The 25,045-nt window shown below is 39.3% G+C and overlaps 1 protein-coding gene across 2 annotated transcripts in view; it reads right to left on the bottom strand.

The window, feature by feature from the left end:
• The window catches only part of LOC108939458 (paired box protein Pax-2a), a 31,693-nt gene extending 20,278 nt beyond the window's left edge, over positions 1-11,415 (bottom strand). Inside the window, exons 1-6 of one of the 2 annotated variants that reach the window (XM_018760818.2) lie at positions 10,700-11,415; positions 8,686-8,851; positions 8,304-8,324; positions 7,527-7,724; positions 2,808-2,887; positions 2,286-2,405 (exon numbers count right to left, since the gene is read on the bottom strand). In XM_018760818.2, the coding sequence (XP_018616334.1) occupies positions 2,286-2,405; positions 2,808-2,887; positions 7,527-7,724; positions 8,304-8,324; positions 8,686-8,851; positions 10,700-10,742 (628 nt within the window). In that variant the 5' untranslated portion in view covers positions 10,743-11,415. The remainder of the gene's footprint in view (positions 1-2,285; positions 2,406-2,807; positions 2,888-7,526; positions 7,725-8,303; positions 8,325-8,685; positions 8,852-10,699) is intronic. The other variant, XM_018760819.2, reaches the window with a different exon arrangement.
• Positions 11,416-25,045: the final 13,630 nt, after the last annotated feature.

The raw sequence follows: 25,045 nt of genomic DNA, 5'->3' as shown, positions 1-25,045 counted from the left end.
ATTTAAACCATGTATTAACTGTCACGCGACCTCCCTGATGTCTCTGTGTGAAATAAGAACTACGTTTAAATAACACCCAGCATTTTAAACAATTGGCAAGGGCTCAAATAACCCGACATGAAGTCTTCATCAGGGTCTGATTAGCTCAATGGCAAACAATACAGAAGTAAGGTGCAGCTCCTGTGTGGTGCTGTCTATAATAAACTGAATGCTAAACACAACTGGATCAGGTAGCTCATGGAAATACATATATATAATATATATTTATGCATAAGTTCATATATTAACGCACATTGGTTAATAAAATGTCATTTACACGAGCAGCGATTACACAAAAATATTACTTGCGCTAAAAATCAACACACATGTGTGCACAAATACACACGGGTTATACCTAATGAAGTTATTAATATACAATACTGAAATTATATATGTACCATTATAACTGCTCAACTTCAGCGGTGCATGGAAAAGCTACTGATTAAAAATACCCCCATAATCCATTGTTATTTAAATATTTGGTGATGCAGCCAAGTCTGAAAACATAAAAGCAACAGTCAAATTTTATCTAAGGAAATGAATACGAGGTGTAGTACACTGCTGAATCCTCCTGTTACTAAAGCAGCCGCTCCTGATGAAGCTGCAAAGATCTGATTTTTTTTTTTTTTTAACGTAGCCAGGATCTGACTGTTGTTGTGAAAGAGCAGGTTTAATCCACCTAGTCTTTGTCCAGCCCGGATCTTTTACTGGAGTGACAACCAGGCATTTATGTGCGGAGAAGCTGCCTGTTAGTGTGACTGTTGAGAAGAAACAGGCTGCAGATACGTGGAGGGCTGCTGAGGGCTGGAAAAACAAACAGCAAACTCTCCCTCGCTGTGATCCCACACCTTCCCTCCTAATGAGTTTTTCTGGTCTTGCTGCATCACTCTCATTTTCAGTCACGTGCCTCACTTTGAACAAAGTGCAAGCTACACTTCCCTGCCATTGTCCCTTGACCACTCAACGCCCAGGGCTTCGCAACAGCACAATCATATAAGGAAAATTCAAAACATTGATATAATAACTATGTTCTTAACTCAACAAAAGGGATGACTATTTGTGTTGTAAGACCTCCTGCGCTGCTTCTTTACTCATCTTCCAGCTGCCCATATTTTTCCACAAAGACCAACACACTGTATAACAACACACCCCTTCCCTGGCTTAACCCACACCAACACAACCAACAAACATCTAGCAAACAGCCCATATAGAGAATCCAGTGGCCCATTAACGTGCAAGGTATCTATCTATCTATCTATCTATCTTCAAATGATTTTCACCCCCTGTAGATCCTTGCGCCACCATGGTGTCAATACACCATCTTAATTTTTCACCGGGAAGATGTTTATTAAGTGGCATTAAAAAGCCTATTGCTTACAGCACCGATAATGTACAAAGCCTGGGGCACTGCCTGTATCTATTCATTCACTCACTAAGAAAGAGGGGGGGGGGGGGGGGGGGGGAGAAAACGTTGCTTGAGTTGTACTGTCTTTTACCACAGCATTGCGCTTTCTTGGGCTGACCTGGATGTTTTGCCGCTTCAACTTGACACGTAATTATCCTACTCCTCTTAATCAATTCGGCGAAGATTAATTGCCGAAAACAACTGTGGAGGTCAAGTTATGAAATCCAAAAAGCTTTTTCTGGCGTTTCTACTATACAAAAACAGTAGTTTTTTTATTAATAAACATTCAGTGGGTGTATTTTATCAATAAGCTGTATGTTTTTAAACTGCAAAGCCTTACTTTTAATATGTTCTTCTTTTAAATGTTTGGCAGCATAAAATAAGTTCTACTCTGTACGAGGCAGTACGATGATTTTGGACATGATGATTTTAGAGTAAGATGTGCCCTTGTAAATAAATAATGTAAATGTACCCTTGTCACGTTCAAATGGTGATTTACAAACATGTTTTCGGTGTTCCTTTAATTTTAATATTCCAAAGGCTTGGAACACCTTCAGCTCTGATGCACAGCAATTAAAATGATGCTTTTCTGATGATGACAGAGGTGTATGCCGCCTAATAATTTGCACTTGCCAGTATTTGACGCTACGTGGCATCCGGATCCACTGTTATGAAAGATTAATCTACCCGAGCGCTGATTGAATTCCTCCAAACGAAAACTGGGCAGGGAACGATGCTTGACGCAGCACACCACACACAGAACTGGAAGCAAAACCCTCATTAACGGCGTCAGTTTCACAACAGACACGTTATAACCTCAGTTTTTATCGCTTTTTCTTACCGTCATCGCGTTTCCTCTTTTCGCCATTCGACCTGGGAATACCCAGAATGCCATTGATGGAGTAAGACCCAACTGGATCATTGGAAGCACTAGACACAGGTGGGGAGGTCGTGCTTGGAACTGGAAGAGATTACACAGAGGAAACACTTAAACACAGGACTTCTCCTTAACGAGTCGTCAAGATGATGGCAATGTTTACAGATGTGAATGTGTGTATAAATAGGTTCATTGTATACAATAGCTATTAATATATTATGTAAATATTGCATGTTGTAACTTCTTATTAAAAGAGCCAAAAAGCCATTCTTTTACTACTTTCTTTACAGTATGAGTGACACGACAATGCTGCCCAAGAAAATTAATGTGCATTTATTCCATGAAAAGTTTGACACAAAGTTAACTTGCTTCTCTGTTTACGGTTTATATCTATTATCTGTATATATACTGTATATAAAAACACAGAGCTATGCAAAGACTGAAACATGCAAAGCAAAGACTAAGGATGAGGATGATTTTTCTTACCTATGGTGTGGCCAGGTGTGGAGAGAGGTGTACCGTCAGGAGATGGATGAAAAGGCTGCTGAACTTTGGTCCGAATAATCCTGTACAGTAAATACAGTTCTGGGTCAAAACAACGAGTACCGGCCAGTAGCATTTATCTGAAGCTGCTCGATGAGGAAATTGATATATCTGAGATGCTGCACTGCTTGTGGAGCAGCCGTGCGCTCTTTCTACTGTGGTTTCATCTCCGATAACTGGGGCAAGGTTCAATCCCAGCGTGCACGTATGACAGATTGTTCAGAAGCTCCTCTCCGATAGTTTATCCAATCAACCGGCGTTCCATTTTTGGGAAATTTATTTCATAAAGCTGCTGTGCCTTTAAGGTGTGATACGGGGGGAAAAGACTTCATTGCACTTTGGTCTGAATGATATTGCAAACAAAGCATGAAATCACATCAATTCACCTCAATGATCAGCTTCACTGACTCTACCTGGTCCACACTAATCAGCCCTCTCCTATCTCTCTCGCTCTCTTTCTGGGGGGTTCACGCGGGCGCCCGGCACTCCTGACTCCCCTTTTCCCAGATCAAACGTCTCTTCTGAACCCAATACCCACAAGTGCCAATGCAGGAGAGGTTCTATTGATCAAGGCTTGGGGATAAAAAGTTGGGGATTAGTCACACAGGCAAACAGATGCAAATAGAAAGCTATAAATTACATGTGACAGGAAAGCAATAGTGGCTTATTGCCTCGCACGAGCTTACACCAGCATTAGATTCCTGTAATCTGAGTGGCACTTGGGGGAAAAAGGAACTGTCACAATAATTTGTAAACTTTGAAAGTATTTATCACATATGACATGGTATCCGAACAAAATTCCGAGACGTGGGCGATGACCTCGCGATGAAGTGATGTGATCTACATTTATGAAATGTTTGTTGCCTGATTTTTACATACAGCTTTGCTGTTTTTTTTTTTTATAATTATCAGTCCTTTACTTTGAAATATTATTTACATTTTAATGTTTTTCTTCTAATCATTTTGAGCACATGAACCTGAGTCTTTTTTTACATTAATAGTTAGCACAGATATTTAATACTTGAAGAAACATTACTGTAACTCAAGACCCAGCATTCACTGTTACTTTTTTTTTATTATTATTATTTAAGTAATATAAGCAGCCTCCTTAGCCTCTCTGCACACTGACCTTTATTTAAGGTCACGCGAGGTACACTTTACATCTTTGAAAAAGCACACATACTGTATCAATGTTTTATTTGTATTTTCATTTTTCTTCATATTTGACCATTCTTTGCGCTAGATATTGAATAAACAATTTGGATGGGTGAATTAACGACTGGAGCTGTTGTTGGAAATTCCCAGAAGAGATATCAAAAAATGGTGTTACATTTGAATCAATAACATTTAAAACCAATGAGGACCTTCTCACTTTTTAAGCAGATATCAGCACTTGTTTAGCAGTTGCTCGCTGTGGCTGAGACACAAAGTACAACCCATCCCTGTGTAACCTTTAATAATTAATGGTGAGAAAATGTGTTTAAAGGTAGAACATCCTCTTTTGTCTGCAGAGCTGAGGTCAGTTTCCTTACCACAAAACCCTAGTGGTGCCTCTCCCTTGTACTGTATTCACACACCACAAACCCTGAGTTAAAGCAGCTCTGGGGGAATCAAGTCATCTGCGTCTGAATGAGCCAACAAACCAAGAATTTCTATACTTTAAACATGCAGGTTAGTCTTGGGAGGCCTTCCAAATGTATCGAAAAACAGCAGAGTTATGGTTAATTCTACCAGACTTGTTTTCTGCTCTTCGCTCTTCTCCCTGGTGGACGATACTGTCTATTTAATAACCAAATAATAACTGCTGATCAGAGGAAGGATTTAGTGAGTTAATTATAAACTCACAGTAATCTATTGCTTGCGCACTGTTCAAAAATACAAACGCAACAAAGCATGCGAGCAGTACATTTTCCAAGATTTTAAAAGGAACCAGTGCAGTAGCTAAAAATAATAGTCAAAATATTTAAAAGCTCAGTCATAAAAAGAATGGTAACAACATTATGAAAATTTCCCGTACATTAATCTTAAAGTAAAGAGGTTTCAAGGCATCTGTATTATTCCAAAAGTTTATCTGTTACATCCTAAATTCTGTCCTGGTTGTTACACCATGTATGTTTTCATAATAGGGTGCATTACCAGCATATCTATGTGATATAATGAATGCCAACCGTCTAAACGTTCAGATCAGTTGTACTAATCTCTTATTTCTATATTTTTTGTTCAGTCTTTTACGCACGCTGCAGTATTTTCCCATTCCTTTTGTATGAAAAATATTTTAGGTGGAGCTTTAGAAGTTTAAGAAATAAGATACTACGCATTTCAAAGACTGATTCACAATAAGAAATATTAAGCAGACTTCACAGTTCTGTAGGCAGATGAAAAAGTAAAAAAAAAAAAAAAAAAAGAAGAAATCCTGCAAACTTATTCTGCTAATAGAAATACATTTCTTTGTATTTGCATTTTAATTTCCCACATAAACAAAGGCCCGTTGAGTACTCCATTTCTAAATAGCTAGCTTGAATTTAATTATAGAGGTATTTTAATGCCATTAATGCACATTTAAAATGTATCACATACATGTGTCGGAGCCTGCTCAAATTGCCTTTTTTAAGCAACCACGGTGCATGAAATGAATTTTTTTCAGCCTTTTCTTTTTTTTTTCTTGGAGATGTGTGGTGTGAGGCTGTCCTGCTCTCCCATCAGCTCATTAAAATGTAATGCAGATACCGACTCTATGGAACAGTGCTTTCTAACCAAAGTTCATTACTCCTGTTCTCGGCCTGGGCTTCTCTCTCTGCTGCCTCCTTCATCACCCCTCCTGGCCTTTCTCTCCCCTGCTCTCCTCCTCCTCCTCCTCTTCCCCTCCACCAACACTTTGTTTACACCCTCCCAGCACACTTGTCCCTCCCAGTGTGAAAGATCAACGTTAAGTCTGATCCCGTTTGTTATTAATGCGGGTCCACTTTTTTTTTTTATTTTTTAATTTTTTTTTTTTTTTTTAGTTTAACCACTCACAACATGCATTTCTTCATACTCAGGTTTCCCGTGCTGTATGCTTTTAAAGCATATTAAAATGGACAGAAATCCAGCGCGCGCGCGCGCCATTCTGGCACGTGCGTCGCGGCGCGCGCTTCCCTCTCACCGTTCTACGTTCATTTTTTTCTTGCGCTCGTTATTCCCTTTTCATTTTTACAGGTAAACTGTATCGGCTTCCATGCATTTCAATCTATTTTCATACATATTAAAAAAAAAAAAAAACGTTTGAAGGATTATTATATATGTGCATTATATCAACAGTAAATTGTGTGCACTATTACTTTTTTCGACACTGAGTTAAAATACTGTTTTTTTAAATGTATATATATATATTTTCCACTAATATGTTTTGTTTTCAGATTGCTTTAAGTGAAGGAACAAGGTTCCTGGTAGCACAAATATTAAACGGATGTGTTATGGTATTAAATAAACTGTATAGCTCTGTTTTTCCTCTGTGCTCCCTGCGATTATGTGAAAACATAACTATAGTAACATAACTCGTTCTCAATACAAAACCTGCCCCCCCCCCTCACCCCACACACCCCCCACACCCCCCACACACCCTCTCCGGCGCTGCGGCGCGTTTCCCGGTTCCTCTGGATCTGATTACAGAGTATTGATCGGTTTTCATGCAGACAGATGTGATTTTGGTTTCCTCGGCCGGAGACCCGCCGCTGATGGCTCGAGGATTTCGGATTGAATTGCACCACTGAGACCACCCTCGACGGAGGACGAAAATAAATAAATAAATAAAAAAATAAATAAAACCCAAATACAGTAATTAATATTCTATTATAATAAACACACCAGTAGAAAGAAACGTGTGCACGCACAGGGTACAGGTTTTTATATGCATGTTGTATGTTTTTCTATATATATATTTTCTCTCTCTATGTATGTTTGTATGTATGATTTATAGGCTGTTTAGTTCCTCGGTGCACCGGGAGCGGCACACATCTCTCAGTTACCGCTTATTCACGTACACCGCCCACTTGATCACTTTTTATTATAATTATTTTTACCGGTAATCGATTGATGAAGGAGTTTCACAATCCAGGACGCGTACAGCTTACATTTTGCACACTTTGTACGCGTCTGGCAAAATAAATCAATGGAACGTATTTAAAAATAGAGCCAAACGCAATACGTAACGTGCACGCTGTAGGAAACGTACGCGCGCGCTCACCGACACCGCACCGACGCCGCACCGACACTCCAGCGCGCTTTTCTCTCCGCACTAACGTTCACTAAAGTTGCCTGAACTTCGCGTCCTGTCTTTAGGTGGCACCTGGAGCGTCCCTTTTACCGCGCGAGCACGACACGCACGCGCGCGCGCTCTTCCGTATCCGTCATGTTGAGTTATTTTAGGTTGGGTCGCATGGCAGAGTAAACATCTTCAACGCGTACCACTCACCACTGCCATTATTATTATTATTATTATTATTATTATTGTTATTATTACTCTAATCAGCCTAACTAAGTACCTTGATCAAGGGTACTGGTGAGATGATGGGAATCGAACCAAGCACCTTGAGGCTGCAAGGCGACAGACAGCACCACTCCGGATACCACCTGCGTCCCCCGCCGATTTCACACACAAATGATGTGGAGTCAGGTGTGTTGTACCTGTTGATGGAGGACACACTGGGCACCGTGTCGTTGTCGCAGATGCCCTCAGCCAGCAGTCGGTCTCGGATCTCCCAGGCGAACATGGTGGGGTTCTGCCTCTTGTAGTCCGCGATTTTATCCACAACCTTTGGAGTAGCGACTTTGGGCTTGGACCCCCCAATTACTCCTGGTTTAATACTACCTGTCTCGTAGTATCTGCAGCAACAATAACATTCAGTCATCAGGACACGACGTTGCACTCCGCCCTGTTATTACTATGTTTTCAATCAAGTACTAATGCATTATTATAGATTTTTTTTTTTTAATTATTACTGTTATTGTTATCTTTATTGTTATTATTCTTCTCATTGGTGCTTTTCAACCACGAATACAGAACAATTAAAATGCACAGAATAAAATGCTGCTTGGAAAACTTTCAGATCTGCTATCTATCAATTGTTTATACGTGGAAGAAACTGTTAAGAGATTAATTTGCAACAGGGTGCGTCTCCATGGTACAAATACCTCATTGGCACAAATACAAACAATATCAGCGTGTCTAATATTTAAGAAAACATATTTTCCGTGTCAGTATTTTGTGGTTGACTGGCTTTTTTATTCGCCCTTGAAAATGCCTACATCTTTTTTAAAAACGTTTCCATTTTTTTTTTCTAAAAAAAAAAAAAAAAAACTACAATCAAAGTAAACATGCAAAAATGACAGTTTTAACATGCTATCTGTAGTTATGCTTAATTTGCTTCGTGACAAACATTCCAAGTGCCTAGGACAAAATACCTTTCAAAATCCTTTTGATAGCTGAAAAATATTTCAGAAACATTCAAAGGCCATCCATGTAATCCCAGTACAAATATAATTTCCTTAAAATAGTCCTTATATCTTTCCTTGAACAATCATAATTAGTTGGATTTAACGTAATATTAATCTCCTCTTGCCAAAAGTATACAAGGCTGGAACTTGTCTTAAAATGCTCTTAACTCACATTTGTCAAAACGCACGTGCGCATCCCGCAAAAGGCTTTTCATTCTTATAAGAGATTTGACTTCACACTTTATTTGCTTTACAAACTTTGGATAAGACAGCCGAGCACACTTGTCCCCAAACGAATCCAACACCCACATTTACACCATTCCTTGATGCTCCTCCTGATTTCTCTTACCTGCCCAGGATTTTGCTGACGCAGCCGTGGCTCACCCGCAGCTGCCTGGAGATGTCACAGGGTCGCACTCCCTGGTGGGCCAGCTCCACAATCCTTTGCCTCACCACATCAGGTAGGGGTCTGCCATTCACAAACACCCCGCCTAGCTGGTTTACACCCCCATGCCCTACATGGGATACAACAGCACACACAGAAAACCATAACATTACATACAGGTTGTGAAGACCTGGAGCTGCACACTGTCTGTCACCTTTCTGCCCAACATATTGGGATAAATATATTTAAATAAATAATTGTCACTAATTTCCTCTGTACGGTTCCGTAACTTGTATTTTCTTATTTTTCAAAAAAAATTTTTTGGCTCTAAATCACAATTCTAACAATTTCAGCTATGCCTTCTTTTTTTCATTCCATTCACTGTAGCTGTATAAAATGAAATACTTAAAGTATTGCAATCTTTCGCGCATATTATCTTTAAAATCTTAGTACGACCTGGGCGTTAAACCAGTTTTTTTCCTCTCATGTATTCAGAAATGGATTGATCTTCACACTTGAGAAGGCTGTCTAAATTGCTCCTTGCCGAACACATGACTTTTTTATACGCCACTGTAAAAGGCGCTCCTCTTATTATTATTTTTAATTTTCTTAAAACAGCGTAGTTTGCCAAGCCTTTTGGAACTGATTACACCTGTGCGCATTATTAAGGCAGTTTCCGGGGAAGGAAAAAAAAAATTCAAATCTCCATCGTTTAATAATAACCCAATACGTTCGCTGCATACATTAATACGTGAACTTATTGTACAGTTTTTGTGTGGAGTGAAACACACACTGACGCGCTCCACTCTGCTCCCCTCCTTCGAGCCAAACACATGTCGCAGGTAGCTTCTTAAGTTACAACCTGTTTAATTTTCCTCGCGCAATTCGTATAAATAATTAAAAAGAGCTTTGATTACTCATATTACAAATTATTTAGAAAAGCCATAATTAGGAATTAATTATTAAAAAAAAAAAAAGAAAAAAACCCAGGGGAAAATGGTCATCTCCTCCTTGGCAGCGTTATTATCATGAAGGTTTATACTGCTGCTACACGCCAAAAAAAAAATTATTTCCTGCATTTTTCAAAATTATACCATTAAAAAATAAAACAGAGCGGGAATATTAGCTGATATATAGTCATTACATTTTTGAAATTACGTTACATTAAAAATGCGCATCGGGCACAATATACTGCATTGATTATTTTACCTTGTTTATGTTGCGGATACCAGGTTGTAAAGCTTCAGTTTTCTCACACACTGAGATCTTTTAAAATAATCTTCCTTCCGACACGGCCGCGTTCACGTTACACACACTGCACACATTTATTAACACGCCAGTTAGTGTTATTAACTGCGCCGAATAATAAGGAAATATACGGCTCGAGCTCAGCTGGATACATGATTTTAGCAACACGGCGCCTGTACACACATCTTGCGTGGGAAACAAAAAGAAAAAAAAAATCCAAGTCATAGACGTGTTTATACCTGGAAACGAGACACTAACGGGAATTCCATCGGCATGTCAACCCTCACTTTTGTTACAGCTTTACATTTTCAACGAATTAAAGAATTTCCCCTGAGCTAATGTTGCATTTAGGCCTAAACCCGCTCTTATGAGTATGTATGTGTGTGTGTGTATGTGTGTGTGTGTATATACACTCCTTCCCCTATATGTGTGTGTATATGCCATATATATATATATAATATGTGCATGTATATACAATTTCGGAGGGGGGTCCGCTTTGCTCTCCACAATTATTAATAAAAAGTGCCCATAAATAGGAGTACAGTGCGAGGAGCTATTCTACTCCATCCTCCTCCTGTGCTGTTACCCTGTTTTTTGCGCGGTGTTCCGGAACCGCTACCGCGCGGAGCAATGAAAGCGGGCTGCGCTCGGCGCGCGCCGGACCGTTAGCGCGCGGCTCTCGTCTCGGATCGGTGTCGTGCGCGAGCAACTCGTTCGGTTCGGTACTCACGGTGCATCGCGGTGAAGGGGTCTGCTTTGCAGTGAATATCCATCGGATAGCAAAGGAAAGAAAGATAATCGATTGAAGTCGCCGTTTCGCCTTGAGGATGCAGCTTAAAAAGTCGGAGAAACAAACAGTTGCCGCGAGGAAATGTGTTTGCGCCGTTTGCTCGTGAGCGCAAACCGACGGATGAGACAGTAACTTCTGCAAGGCGGGGGGGGTTGCGGGGGAACAACAACAAAAAAAAAAAAAAAAAAAGAAATGAAAAGTTGTCGCGGCGTGAACGAGTCCGTGCGAGAAGGCGAAGGCGAGAGCTTCGTTTGTCAGGTGGAGAACATGACCGGTACTTGTTGGAGGAGAAAAAAACAACCCTTTCAGCTCAGGGTTTGCGCACAATCATCAGTTTCAGATGTTTCTGGACCTCATGGTGGCGAGATGGTGCTGCTGTTTTATCACGAGCTTCTCTCTTCCACCGACTGTCCTCTTCTCGAACTGCGGTAGGAATCCCCAGATCCTGGTGGTGGTGGTGGTGGTGGTGGTGGCGCTGATCGCGGTGGTCCCTGGACAGAGGCTCAGGGGCTCGGATCAGATGCGATGTGCTGGAGATGACAGAGGAAACATGGAGACACCAACAAAAAAAAAAGTGCGGCGGGTCCTGCCTGCTTCGAGGAACGGGATGCGCTTGCCGGAGTCTTTGGGTTGAGAATGAAGCCCCTCTCCTTGTGTGTGCGTTTCTAAAAGCTAAACCCCCCCCACCCCCCCCTCCTTCCCCAGACCCCCCACTCCACCCCCCTTTGCTTATATGGATGACTTGTCAGACAAAGGCAATAGATTCCAACACTTTGTGATTCGCCAACGCAAAAAAGCGGAGCTCAAATGAGGAGGTCCCTTCATGTGCCACTTTTGGAAGGGGGGGAGGGAGACGGAACGGGGGGAACTGATTTACAGTTTTAGGGGGAAAAAGAATTAAAAGCACTAGAAGGTAGAGAGAAATACTCAACGGCTGCTAAAAATGTATTATGTGTTTTTAAATTATTTTTAAACTCGTTTTTATGGTGTTAGTGTTTTAGACAACAGAGGACCTTTGGAGTCCCCCCCCCAACCCTTTTTGACACCAGCGACATAAATTGCAAATGTAACTGTATTAATTACTTTGAAGGGTGCCGAATATTGTACTCGCCACAGTGTCTCCTTCGCAGGGATGGATGGCGGAACAGTAACGAACGCCTTTTGCGCTCATCACCATCCACTATATGCATAATTATAAGGTAACGCGCCTCATTTGCATTTCCGCCGCGTAGATCCGGCTCTCAAATTCTTAAGCGGCTGTTTTGCACCTTTTGGCGCGCGTGTGCAGACGAAATACACAAAATTAAAGAGAAAATGAGGAGAAGGTCGCTGCGGTTCACGGAGAAGTGACGGTAAAGGTGATCGATAAGTTTAACACTCTCCAGAGGTGCACGGGAGTGCTGGTAGGAGTTGTGTTTGAGCGCTCAGGTGCATTTTATGTAGCCGGTTTGTGTTACTTGTTATTTGTTGACAAAAGAGTGTGTGACACTTTGCGCGACAGTGTTTCGGCGCTCCGCGCGCTACTGTACCCTGAAGGTGGCGCTACTTGGTTTCATTTGTCTTCCATCTCCCAGATAACAGTTAAGGAGGCACAGCCGTCCCGAGCTTAACTTAACACAGCAGCAGGTCTGGCCACAGAAATATGTTCTCATCTTTATTTGATGAGCTGCATTATAATGGAAATAGTGCCGTGTCATCGGGAATATTTCCAGTTATATTCATATTGTCAATACAGTTACACGAAAACGTATAAATACTGTACTCACCCCCATATAAGACACACCATTGGTCCCTGCCCTGGTGGAAGAAGAAGGTGTGTGGTGTTGCCATGTATTTGTATTTAGTTAAACAATTACCTGCTCTAATCCGGATATTACCAACCCCTTGAAAAGTGCACTTATTTCTACTTTTACATCCTGTTTCGGTGAGGTCACTTCTACATAGTGGGTAAATTTCGGTAAAACACCAGTCAGTCACCTTTTCTTCTCTTCAGTCACATGAGGGATTATTGCACTTTTCAGGAACCTTTTACATGAAAGACTTCAATTGGACTTCAAAGGCAGGACCTTTTTTTGTACAGTTTTAATGCACCGATTTGCACATTTACATTAGATTCACGACGAAGTGCTGGGTTTCACAAACCTCTCAAGAAATGATGGATCCTGTCGTGAGGTTATCGGCATCTAACCCCGCCTTATAACAGAAATAATTGATATTTTATACTTTTATATAAACGTAGTGTCCAACGTTAAATTTTTAATAATAATAATAATAATAATAATAATAATAATAATAGATACAAATTGATTTATTGATACAAATTGAAATACAACACTGAAGACCATTGTTCCCCAAGAATCGGGCACAACTGTTTATTTGAAATAGAGGAAGGTGAATTGCTCAAGGTATTTACAAGCTTTATGTTGTTACCGTGACACCGTGTCCATGTAGAAAATTTGAACTTCTGTTTTTTTTTTTTTTTTTTTTCTTTTTTTTTTTCCCCACATGGGGGGGTATCTCAAAGGAACAGGAGGCCACGTCTAGTGGTCTGCCTTCCGGTCAGGTTTGGGGATGATTTTTCTTTTTGTTACTGTTTTTGGAGGGAGCTTCTGGTACAATATGTAGCACCATAGGCTGTAATTTCACACCCCACTGCACATCGCCCCTAAAGCTACTTTTTCTATAAGACCCCCCAATTCTCTTTCCCTCTGCCCTACTGCACTCTCAATTTCCCCTTATTATTATTATTATTATTATTATTATTATTATTATTATTGATTTATAAATGTTCTCTCCCTGATCGGGAGTGTTCTGCCCCCAGTTAAAAATGGCACGTGCGCTCTCAAAGTCTTGGGCTTTTCTCTTCTTTTCCTGGGTCGACATATAACCCCGCTTTTTAAACTGGGGGCCAATCTATTGAAAAGCGACACAGGGTCAGGTCCTCTTTAAAAGCTATTCAAGGAAAATTAAACAAGAAGATAAATCACAGGTCTATATGTTGCCAATACTTCAGCCCCTTTGCTATTCTATTGTCTTATTTTTCTGTTAATTCCGCCGAATTCGTTCGTCTTGACATGATTTAGGCAATAGTAGTATTTACCCAAAAGCACAAACGCAACGTGAGGCTTCTTTGGTTTGCTTTGAGCAGTATGTGCATTTATATTTTAACTAAAGCCCGTCAAAAAAGTAAAAAGGTAAAACAAATATTATAAAAATAAATCCTGTAATTATGTACAAAAATATTTGAATTTGAGAGAGATACGTCACATAGACACTCTTTCTGACACTTTGCAAAGAAACGCAGAAAAGTGAAATGAGATTTAATTACTTGTTCTTGTTTTGTTTCTTGTAGCCACATTAATTCAAAAGGACTCTGTATGAGAACGATGATTTCAGCATTTTAGATATTAACGTTCTTTTGATCAGTGATGACAGGACTTAAATTCTTAGATTCTTAAAATGTATTGTGTAAAATGACGTGGAGTTCATCAATTTTTTATTTTTTTTTTTTTTGCTGCTACTGCAAATTTACTATTGAGATTAAATATTTTACTCATTGTAGATAAATAGCCTACACTATGAGACAGGGAAAGGTATATCTGGAAAAAATATTTGGGTGTTACAGTCAAGTATTTCTAGGAATGTAACGTGAGGAAAGGGGTTATGCCATGTTATTAAGAACTGTTCTTTAAAATGTTCTTTACTATGTTCTTAAAATAAATAGCTATTTTATAGAAATATTTGGTAAATTGACAGAAAGCCATTTGTCTTTAGCCTCAGCTGCTAATAGCCTGTGGATAAGTGGAATTGAGAATGAAGGCAGAGGAGAGAGAGAGGGGGGGGGGGGGGTGGAGGGAGGGAGAGAGAGAGAGATGGGGGAGAATGGGACAGGATGGGGGTCTCCTATAACGGATCAGGGACACTGGAGCCTCTGCTGATCCCTCCACCTCCAGTGGGTCACATAAACCCTGTCCAACAGCAGTTAGCTAAGTGAAAGACCATGAAAAAGGGGATCCGTTTGTTTTTCTCCATCATCTCGAGCCTCTGTTCCATGTTTCCATTCACCTTCTTGTTATTATTATCACTATGCCAACGTCACCAATCGATATGGCTGTTCCCCCCCCAGACCTGTGGTGTACATCAGTGGGAAGCTGGCATCATTGGTTGTAAGTTGAATATCCAACCTTCAAGAGATCTTGTTTTAATTTTTTTTTAACTGTTTCCGGGGGTCTTTTCAGCACTGTTGTGTCTGTTAGGTTAGTTTTGTGTGTGTTATTTTGTATCTTGATATTATGGAAAAGTTTATAAAGTGTAGGACACTGATGTGGGAGAAGAACTTGTTTGTTTCATTGAACTGGGCTGTAATGTGCCGCATGGTGAACTTTGCTTTATTACCTATTTTAAGAAAGAATTCTTTATTTTACCTTGTCAGTCACCGGTGAGTTTAGGTGTCATAATTTTATGCAAATTATTTACGCATTTTTTTTTCTAATGTTACGGTTAAGACCACAGGCCCATCTTATTCAGTGAAAGAGTTTGTATCGATTACTGTTTTGTCAAACTCACGTGTGTTTGTACAGTTGCAAAAAAATGGCATAATATTGCACGTAATATTATAATCTCTCGTGTTATTTTCATCTTCGGCCCAGCGGTGCGGTTGTTTTTCGTCAGTATTAGTTACAATTATTTAATGATGTATGGATTAACTGAGATTATTTACCAGACGTTGTGCGCCAATAAGGCGTTTTCTGTCCTTAAAAAGTGTGTTTGTTTAAAATCACTCAACTCGGACAAGTTTGCGTTACTTGTAGCTAAACCCGCCTTCTAATGACCACGGATTTATAAACGTTTGCTTTGTGTTCGTTGCCATATGGAAAAAGCGCGTAACGCACGAGGAAGGCGCTCGCCTCGTGTTTAATACGCGCTGTTTTAAAAAAAAAAAAAAAAAAAAAACAGAAATTATGTATCATTCCGGACGAGGACGCTGGACGTGACACAGTGGCACGAGCTTCATTCTATTAGCTGCGTCCTTTGATTGCATATTCATGTAGTCTATAGGGCGAACAGATGGACCATCAATTTAATCCATCCTCAACACCATCAGAGATTGATTTTGTACTTGCTTTTAATTTTGCCATAATTAATTAGATCATTACAACTGTTTTCCATTGATCTTCCCATTATAAACCTAAAATTAAACTGTGAATTATAAGTGATCTATGTTTTCAAGGAGAATAATTAAAAGGAGTGCACACAAAAACAAATGTCAAACCACTTTGGGTTTATTTTAATGCTTACCTAGGATCCTTTTCAGCAGAGTACTGTGCTTTATATGTTGTATACTTTCTTATTTTGGGAACCATTTAAAGGAGCGAATTTTCCCACTTAGTAATTGTAATTTAAGGATTATGTCATAGTGTGACAGTAATGTTGACATTATGTTTTTCGAAATTCTGAACAATCTCCACTATACACCTGGATGCGGGCAGGCATTGCAGTCAGTGTTAAAAAAACATTAAAGGTCAAACAAAATAAAAACAAAAAAAAAAATATTAACACGTGCAAATATAAAATTGCTGTTATTGTTGTTTGCTGTTGACACTGTAATTTTGCTATCCGTACAGTACAAACCACTTTTGTTCTTAAAGATAGAGAGCAAATGAGCTGTTCGCATAATATAAGACAGGATGCGCTCATCTTTTTCATGACTTAAAGGAGCGTTATTTTGGAGTTTTATTATTTTTTTTTTTTCGTATTTACACTGAAGAGAGGCGAGCAGAGTGCAAACATTTCGCCTTGCACTGAATTCTGATCAGAATTATAAACATAAATCGTACTGTAGGTGCTATTTGTCTGGAAGCACCGGGAGCGCCAGGTGCGTCCAGGTGAAGGCTGCGCGCACCACTGGAAGGCCGCTGGAGCGCTTCCCAATTCCTCACGAACCTGCTTCAAATGCGACTAAAGCCGCGCAGCTCCGCTCGACTCCATCGCGACGAAAACGCCTCCCTGTCGGCGGCGCCACACGCGCGCACTGCGCCCGTGCGCTGGAAGCGGCGGGGTAAAAACAGAGTGCCGTACCTGATGGTCCAGCGCTGGGAGCCGCAGGAGCCGCGGGAGCCACAGGAGCCACGGGAGCCACGGGAGCCACAGGAGCCATGGTCCGTGTGTAATGGTGCGTCTCTCCCCGATGAGGCTCACCGAGGCCGGCCTCCTGCGCACTCCTCCCGGCTGGGCGTCCTCTCCTTCCCCCGGCGCCCCTCACACACCGTGAGCGACCATCCCCAACTAAACGGCTCGGATGGCTGCAGAAAAGAGCTGGGAGTGTGAGAAGAGGACGCGCAAACACACATGTACGGTGGTGCACAAAACAGCAGAGTAGGGAGAATGCGCAGAGATCTACCCAGATGGCTGCCTTTTTTTTTTTTTTTTTTTTTTTTTTTTTTTTTTTTTTTTTTTGGAAGGAAAATCGAAGGTAGGACCGATTCAAAGAATCATGAGCACATTTGACGAAATATTTCGAGCAAAAAAAAGCTTAATGACCTAGTAAATTGTAAAGTTTAACCTAAAAAACTTGTGCGTTGCACAGATTGATCGGACAGGGCAGCTGCCCATTGGTGGAAGCCGGTAGAGAACTGCGAGTGAAGTAGGAGGATCTGATTAATCATAAATCACATCTGTACAAATAATAATATTAGAGGGTTAAATGGCACCAGATGCTGTGGAGAACATAAGAAGATGCACGGCAGGTTAAGCACATCCAAGTGAGTTGTGCGACAGAGCAAAGTTATGACACATGCATGTGGTTTCTTTTGGGCAAGGAAGGGTGGCTCTGATGTGAACACCTCTGAGATTGATTTGTGTCTCTGCATGTGTACCCTGTTCTGTGCGCAGGTCATGCAGTTTTACTCAAGCCGGACCACGTTAAGCAGCTAATCATAAGTTGATGTGCCAGTTGTCAAGGTAAATGTATGGATGGATATGGTAGAAATGAGACAAGTGCTGCTGGATTCCTCCAAACAGTGATATTTTAAACTTTGTTTGCTCTTCATCACTGGTGTTACACGTCTGCTTTGCCAGCTATGTCTTTTTTTTCCTCAAAATGTGTGAAAATGTACCAGTTTTACTCATTAATATGTGCCAGATGGACCATAAATAAGGGCTGGAAGAAGAAAAGGCAGATAAAATGTATATGCACAGAAACAATATGCAGACACTCTCTGGCAGTCATCTGTATGTTTCAGGTTTCCTTTGTCAGGTAAGAAAGGCTCAGTTTTTTTGTAATATTCCCACGTCAAAATGCTTTTATTGACATATTCATTAAAATAATTGAAACACCTTAGTGGCAAATCAGAATGACAGAAACAAAAGTGATGATTGCAGATCAGATTTTTTTCTGAGCTGCTCACTTACTAAATTATGAAATCAAGAAAACCAAGGGATACAAGCCAAATTAATGACAATAATAATAATTACTGTTATTGACAAGATTACAAGAGAGCCTTATTTTCTGTTACATGCCAGCTAATGTAAAAACATCTGTGACTCTTCTAATAATGCTTCATAATTGAAATAAATCTAAAATTATGATTCACATTAAATGATGTTAAGTTGTGAAATATTGTCGTCACTTGAGTGACTGTTATTTTTCCTTGAAGTCAGAAATAAAGGCTCTGTGTCACGTGCAAAACTGCACTGCAAATGTCTCAGTGTAAAGTGACAAAGATACGATTCTTGTCACAATGGACTCTGAAAGAAAAGCCGAAATTAGGTGAAAATGCATTCAGGTTAGATTACTTTAATTAGAATAGACTTTGTTAAATTACTTTTTATACCCTGAGCGCAAAATCAGTCAGAATGTGGAGTTACCCGAATTCTTGCAGCCCCGGGTCCAGCAAATGATTAGCGAAAATTAACATATAATTTGCATTTTAAACACAGGAAATTAAAAAAGGTACTGCTGCGTACATATATTATTTCTTTGAGTGCTTTTGTCTATGAACATACATTGACACTAATCATTATTATTGCTGCCTTTCACATTACTCTATTATTATTTTAATTCTCCTTTATTTTGTCGTTTCAGTAATTAAGTTCATATTATAGCGTTTATTGCAAAGTGCCACAACTGTTTACTATCACTTGAATTTAACACAAAATAGCCATACAGTACGAAAGTATCCTTAACAAATGTAATTTAATCTTTATTTATTTTCCTTTTGACAATGCACCATGTAATCTGTTTAAAGTCTAATTTCTATTATCATCGCATATAACATTCACAGCATCTCATTAGTTTAAATGTTGGTGCGTAAACTTATTTTTCACTACCTGAAGGGGCGCTACAATTCATGGATATTAAAAGATTTTTTTTCTTGGCCATTGCTACAAAAGAAGAAAAGGAAGAAGAGGCTGAAGAGAAAGTACATTACTCCTTAATGTCACCCAAGCAGACAGATTTTTACCTTACTACAACAGTTGTTTTACTGGGTACCTCGCTCTGCCCTCTCTGTCGTAGCCTCCAGAGGGCTACTTTTGATTGGCATTAATAACAATTAAAAGGGGCTGCCCACATTTTTGTGCGGTGTGTAGCCTCAGTAAATAATTGCGGAACAAAGAAACCCACCAACACCACAAACTGTGTGTGTATAGTGCTGTCATGGCCTGCATGGTACATAATAATAAAGCTGTGGGCACACACTAGTTCCACTTCTTTCATTTTCTACATTTTGTGTATTTTTCACTAAGTAAGGTCACGTGTGATGGTATATGACACCCATCAAGGTAATATAGAGCTCTGACAGCTTTAACACACCCCCTGGATGAACATGTAGAACAGCTGTTGGTTTATATAAACCAAGAAACCTTTGCAATTTATACACTTAGCAAGACACACTGGAGCAGCGTTGACAATTAAAATTTGTTTCCGTAACCATCACTGCATGAAAATTGTGCACTGTAAATCTATACTGGATCAAATGAGCAAAGCATAATAACCAAGTGTATCTATATTTGTGGGTTTTGCTCATGAAAATCATCGATTTTTAAAAATGATCCAAGGGCTCATTTCATGTACAATTTTGTCAGTATTGTTTAAAGCACATAGGAATAACGTGTCATAAAAGTCTCAAACCAGATGAAAGAAGTTTATACAATATGTGTATTTTAGGATAATTGTAAAACGTGCCCTGTAGTGCAAAATTAAAAAGAGGACCATATTAATTTTTAGTTTTTGGATTGTTAAAATATTCTTCATCTTGCTTTGTGATGGAAAAATGAGCAACACCCCCCCCCTCCAACACACACACACACCTCCTTCCCCAGCCCCATCACCCCTTTCTAACTTTCCAGCTGAATAGTCAAAGGTGTGTTTCTTCAGGACAGGAGGGAGTGTGTTTGTGTGTGTGTGTGTGTGTGTGTGTGTGTGTGTGTGTGTGTGTGACTCACTGGAGGAGGGTGGTAAAACCACATTCTTGGCTGCGCACTACCCACACTACATTAAAACACAAAATAAGATTCATTTTCACTCACATTTCCTGCTATTTCCAAAGTCTTAGAAATACTTCACATTTACAGCTAAATTCTATGCAGCATTTGACCACGTTTGAATGAGAAGTCAGAAAAAGCAAATCACTGACCTGTGAAAATTAAAGAGGGACGCGACTGTCCTGCTTCTCATTTCTTTCACAAACATAATTATATTTTTGCGATAAATAAAGAAAAAAAAGGAGAAAAAGTGAGTGGTGAACACAGCTCAAATGGCTATTTCTGCGCGTTTTTGCAGTGTTTGCAGGTCGCAAATATAAATATCCAACCTGGTTAAAAAGTCTGTCGGACAAAGGTGATTATTCACCTGGCTGTTCTTCCACGGGAAGTGTGTGTGTGTGTGTGTGTGTGTGTGTGTGTGTGTTTTTACACTGCTGTCAGGTGATTCTCCATTCTGAGCACACTTTGCAAAGCTGCTCTTTGTGTGCACACACACAACCCAACAAAAGTGAAGGTACACTTGTGTTTTACATAAAATGCAAGAAAGGCTGAAGTTGGGCATTAAGCGAGGTAGGATACAAGGTTTCCTCAGGAACCCTTCAAAGCCTCTAACTCACCCTTCATATAGTGCATTGGCTTGATATATATATGTATATATGCATAATATATATGCACATTATTACTGCTATTTAATTTTCCAACAGAACTTTTCATTATGATAAGAAAGTTTTTCTATTTATCGGACATTTCAAGCGAATGTGATATTTTTCCTTTCATTTTATTTCTTAATCTTAACTATGAACTTAATTTGCAGAGAAAAGTGGAGCTGATCGTTTATTCCCAGAAAATTCATGTTTTCTGGGCTTTAAATATACCGACTGCGTTTTATTTTTCGTTTTAACCGAGTAGGGAGCCAGCAGCTGTTTGTCTTTCACATTCAGTCTGTCCAGAATTTAACATTTGGTCTGTTAAAAAAGTTTCAGATGAGTAGTTGTTTCGTAATTATATTATTATTTTTTTTCCATATTTTTCCATTATGACGCCTAGAAATGAAGAACTCAATAAAAATGACCAGCGAAACCATTAAAAGCAAACCACCCTTTAAAACGAAGTGTTTCACACACTTCATTTTAATTCATTTTTTCAATTCTTTGGTCGATTGATCAGACTTTTTTTTTTTTTTTTGGTCGTTTCAGATACTATATTTACGCGGTGGAAGAAGTGGCCACAAAATGTTTGTTAACTCTGCAGTAGAGCCGCTGTAATATCATAATATCATAATATCATAATGTCGGATTTTATGGACTCACCAAGCTCTGTCCTTCTGCTGAATATTTTAATACCACGTTTTTTCACAAGTTACTCTTCTGTTAATGTTCCAGTAAGTAAGTTTTATTGTCCCTCCTCATTTTTATTTATTTATTTTATTTTATTTTATTTTATTTTTTATTCTCCTGCGCAATTAACCAGCAGAGAAGTTCGCAGCATTATTAAACTGCACGAGACAGTCGCGTATTCATTTTTTATTTTTATCATCACTAATATTAGTTTCTCTTACTTCAACACATTTATTTTCAATCTTTTCTTATACTTTGTAAAATATATGCCTTACATTTTGGTTTACATTTTAATATATAAAATAACATTACACCATTTCAACTATTTGTCTGAATATTCATGATTTGATGTTAAAAAATAAATCAGTAGAATATTCCTAAACTTTTCCTCAGAACTTCACTGAAATAAAATATTTCATCCTCATCGTTTATCATTCACATTATACATTTATTCGGTGCCTTCTAATAATGCTGAAATTACAGGGGCAACTTTTTTTTCTGATTTTCTTCAAGATTTTGAGAGTGACACTATGGTGCAATAACGCTGCTGACAAGGTGAAGAAGATATTTGACATTGTGCAGGAAACCTGCTGCAAAACGTGTGCGAAGTTTTGCTTCTTCTTCTGCATCCTGCCACTATCTAACACGCTCAGCCCAGTCCATGAAGGTGGACAAAAGTGGTTAATAACATTCTCAGCCTACATTCCCATGTGTCCATGTGATACCAGCCAATTTACCATACGACTAAATCCATGCATCTTAATGGTCGTCTACCTATATGTTCGAGGGTGATTAATGGGGATGACTGTCTGGAGGCCCGGGGCAAAATACCATTGTTGATGGCATCAAAAGTTCATTTGTGGCATGTGTTACCTTTGTCATGGTTGTAGGGTGCGGGGCATGTAGAATAAATAACTAGCATGTAAAGAGTTCATCACAGTACAGATTTAACAAGACGATGAAACATTTATTTTGACTGTTTAATTGCAATAATGTATTTGTTTCAATATAAATATTTAGAAAACAATACCACACAATCAAATGTGAAACGAAATAAACTACCACTTGGTACCTTATGCTCTTTAAACTGATGCCCTGCTCTATAAATGGGTACATAAATGTAAGTAGCATGAGGTAGCATGTTCTTCAACACACCTAACAGCTGCCTTGAACAAAGCCATTAGCAAGAAGGAAAATAAAATAATAAAAATTATGAAAAGGTTTTCCTCTGAGAACCACAGGTGTATTATGCTCAAATTTTCTGCTTTTTGAGTATGAACTTATGATGCAATACATGGTTAAGAGAGGCTTACTTTAAATTTTGCAGTAAATTCCCTGTTTTCCCTTTTTCGTTCTATGTTCTTATCCTTTATGTTTAATACAGTGATGCACCTTTGTCATTCAAACCATCCTTCTGCATAATCTGTGTGCATGTGTGTGTGCGTGCGCGCGTGTGTGTGAGCCTTGAGGCTGACCAGGAGAGTCTCAACCCAGCTGCCACTTTCCAAAACAGACAGGAAACAGCTTCCACAAGCATGCTTGCAATATGGGAAAGTGCGCTTCTGTCCAATTGGCCCATGGCAAGCGTTTAGCCTTTGTTTGCCTCCTGGCGTTCTGTAGTGTCTTTAAACCGCCCATTGACTGTGCGAGGATAATGTAACTGGCAACTGGATCCTGTAACGTTGTGGGCATGTAATCTTTCATCAGGCAGATTTATGATTTCCACGGTTATTATTAAGAGAAGAAATCACTTCTTCCCAAACCCAGAGTGTTCCGTGTTCTGACATTTTTTCTCAAGCCATATTTTACAGGAGAAAAATGCTTCGTCTGGATGTGGGGAGCAGCATTGTTTATATTGGTTACCTTACATGATTAAAAAAAAAAAAAAAAAAAACAAAAAGCTATTAATATATAAGAAAACATTTTGTTGCTTGGAAAACAAAACATTTTGAATTGTATTTCCTTATATGTCTCATTATTGCTCACATCCATGTGTCTTTCCATCCTTTATATTCCCCCACACTGTGCCGTTTTCAGCTGAACCCTTCCGTATCTGCAAGAAGACACAAACTAATTTTAAAAATTGACAAAGCATTTGTTTTTGATTATTTGTTGGAAGCCTTGCCTATTTAGTTTTTGTATTGATATGTTGGTGCAATATAGATGTATGTGTGTACACGTGCACTGTCCGCCAGTGAAATGTACGGATGAGCAGTTCCAACATCAGCTTCTGATCACTCCTGTAAATGCATCCTGTCACCTTCAATGGTGTAATGATCATGAAAATTGTGACCTTGATCTATGGAAAGCAATAATGTGACGGAATAGCCCCCTCCCACGCACTTTTCGACTCGCCCAGCAGGCTCAAAGTGTAGTGTAAACTAAAGGAGGGATCCAAGCAAGATTGTTTAGTGGCAATAAAAGCTGGTAGCGGGTCTGTAATGGCTCAGACATTTCTCCACTGGATTACATTTGGTTAAGTCTTTGTGATTAAAGGCCATACCCACACAGATTGAAAATCTGGGAGATGTTGATGGAAGACATTTTCCACCGTTGGTGGAATTATATTGTGTACTCCCTTACATTAGTCAACATTCTCCAGCATCTCATATGTAAGGGCTTTTCCTTTTAGATTAATGGTCTGATAACCACATTATGTCCTGTCCTCCGTGGACCTCCGAAACATCAGGCTCATCCCGTTTTTGATGGCGTTTGTGCCTCTAGCTGCATTCAGCTTTAAATAAGGCTTTTACAATTCTTCAATGGCCTTTGAGTCCTCGATAGTCTTCTGAGCAGAGGACCTCATTATTTTCATAACTATATAAAACCGAATTATTGATTAACCTGATTACTGTCACAACTATATGTAAGATTAGCTACATATTTAAAGTGTCACTTTAGAAACGGTTTACGTTTTGAATATCATTTTGTGTCATCCTTTTCCAGGTATTGTGCTGGTCATGATTTCAGTGTACAATGTCAGAAAATTTCTGATGAAACCCTCCAAAGCAGCAAAATAACCAGGTTATTTTTGTCAAAGTTAAAAAAATAAATAATTTCTGCCGTTATCTTGATGTCCTTCTTCAAACTGCAAACTTCTACAATAGTGCTTCCGTTCTTTATTGTTGTTTTGTCACTATTTCTGCAGAATAATATTTCAAGGGCCTTCAGAACGTTTGTTTTTTTTTGTCCTTTTACGTAGTTTCCTTTTCTGCCTCGGTGTTTTTTGAAAAGTAATGCTAAAAGTGCAATAAAGTTCAAATAAGATTTTGCAGTCTGGCCTATTGGAAGAGAACGTACTTTTAAAATGAGACGTATACTGTAGTTGTTTATGTATTAATTCTCAGAGACGAAACGTTGAAATGTCATCTTTCTTCAGTACACGGTATTTACTTAAGTTGCGTACTCTGGATATTAATTTTCAGTTAAAATAAGATTTACATCCAGAGCCCTCATTTTCCTGTAG

This window comes from Scleropages formosus, chromosome 24 (genome assembly GCF_900964775.1).
Source record: "Scleropages formosus chromosome 24, fSclFor1.1, whole genome shotgun sequence".
Lineage (NCBI taxonomy): Eukaryota > Metazoa > Chordata > Actinopteri > Osteoglossiformes > Osteoglossidae > Scleropages > Scleropages formosus.
The sequence above is the reverse complement of the archived record's forward strand: the minus strand, read 5'-3'. Positions and strand labels throughout refer to the sequence as shown.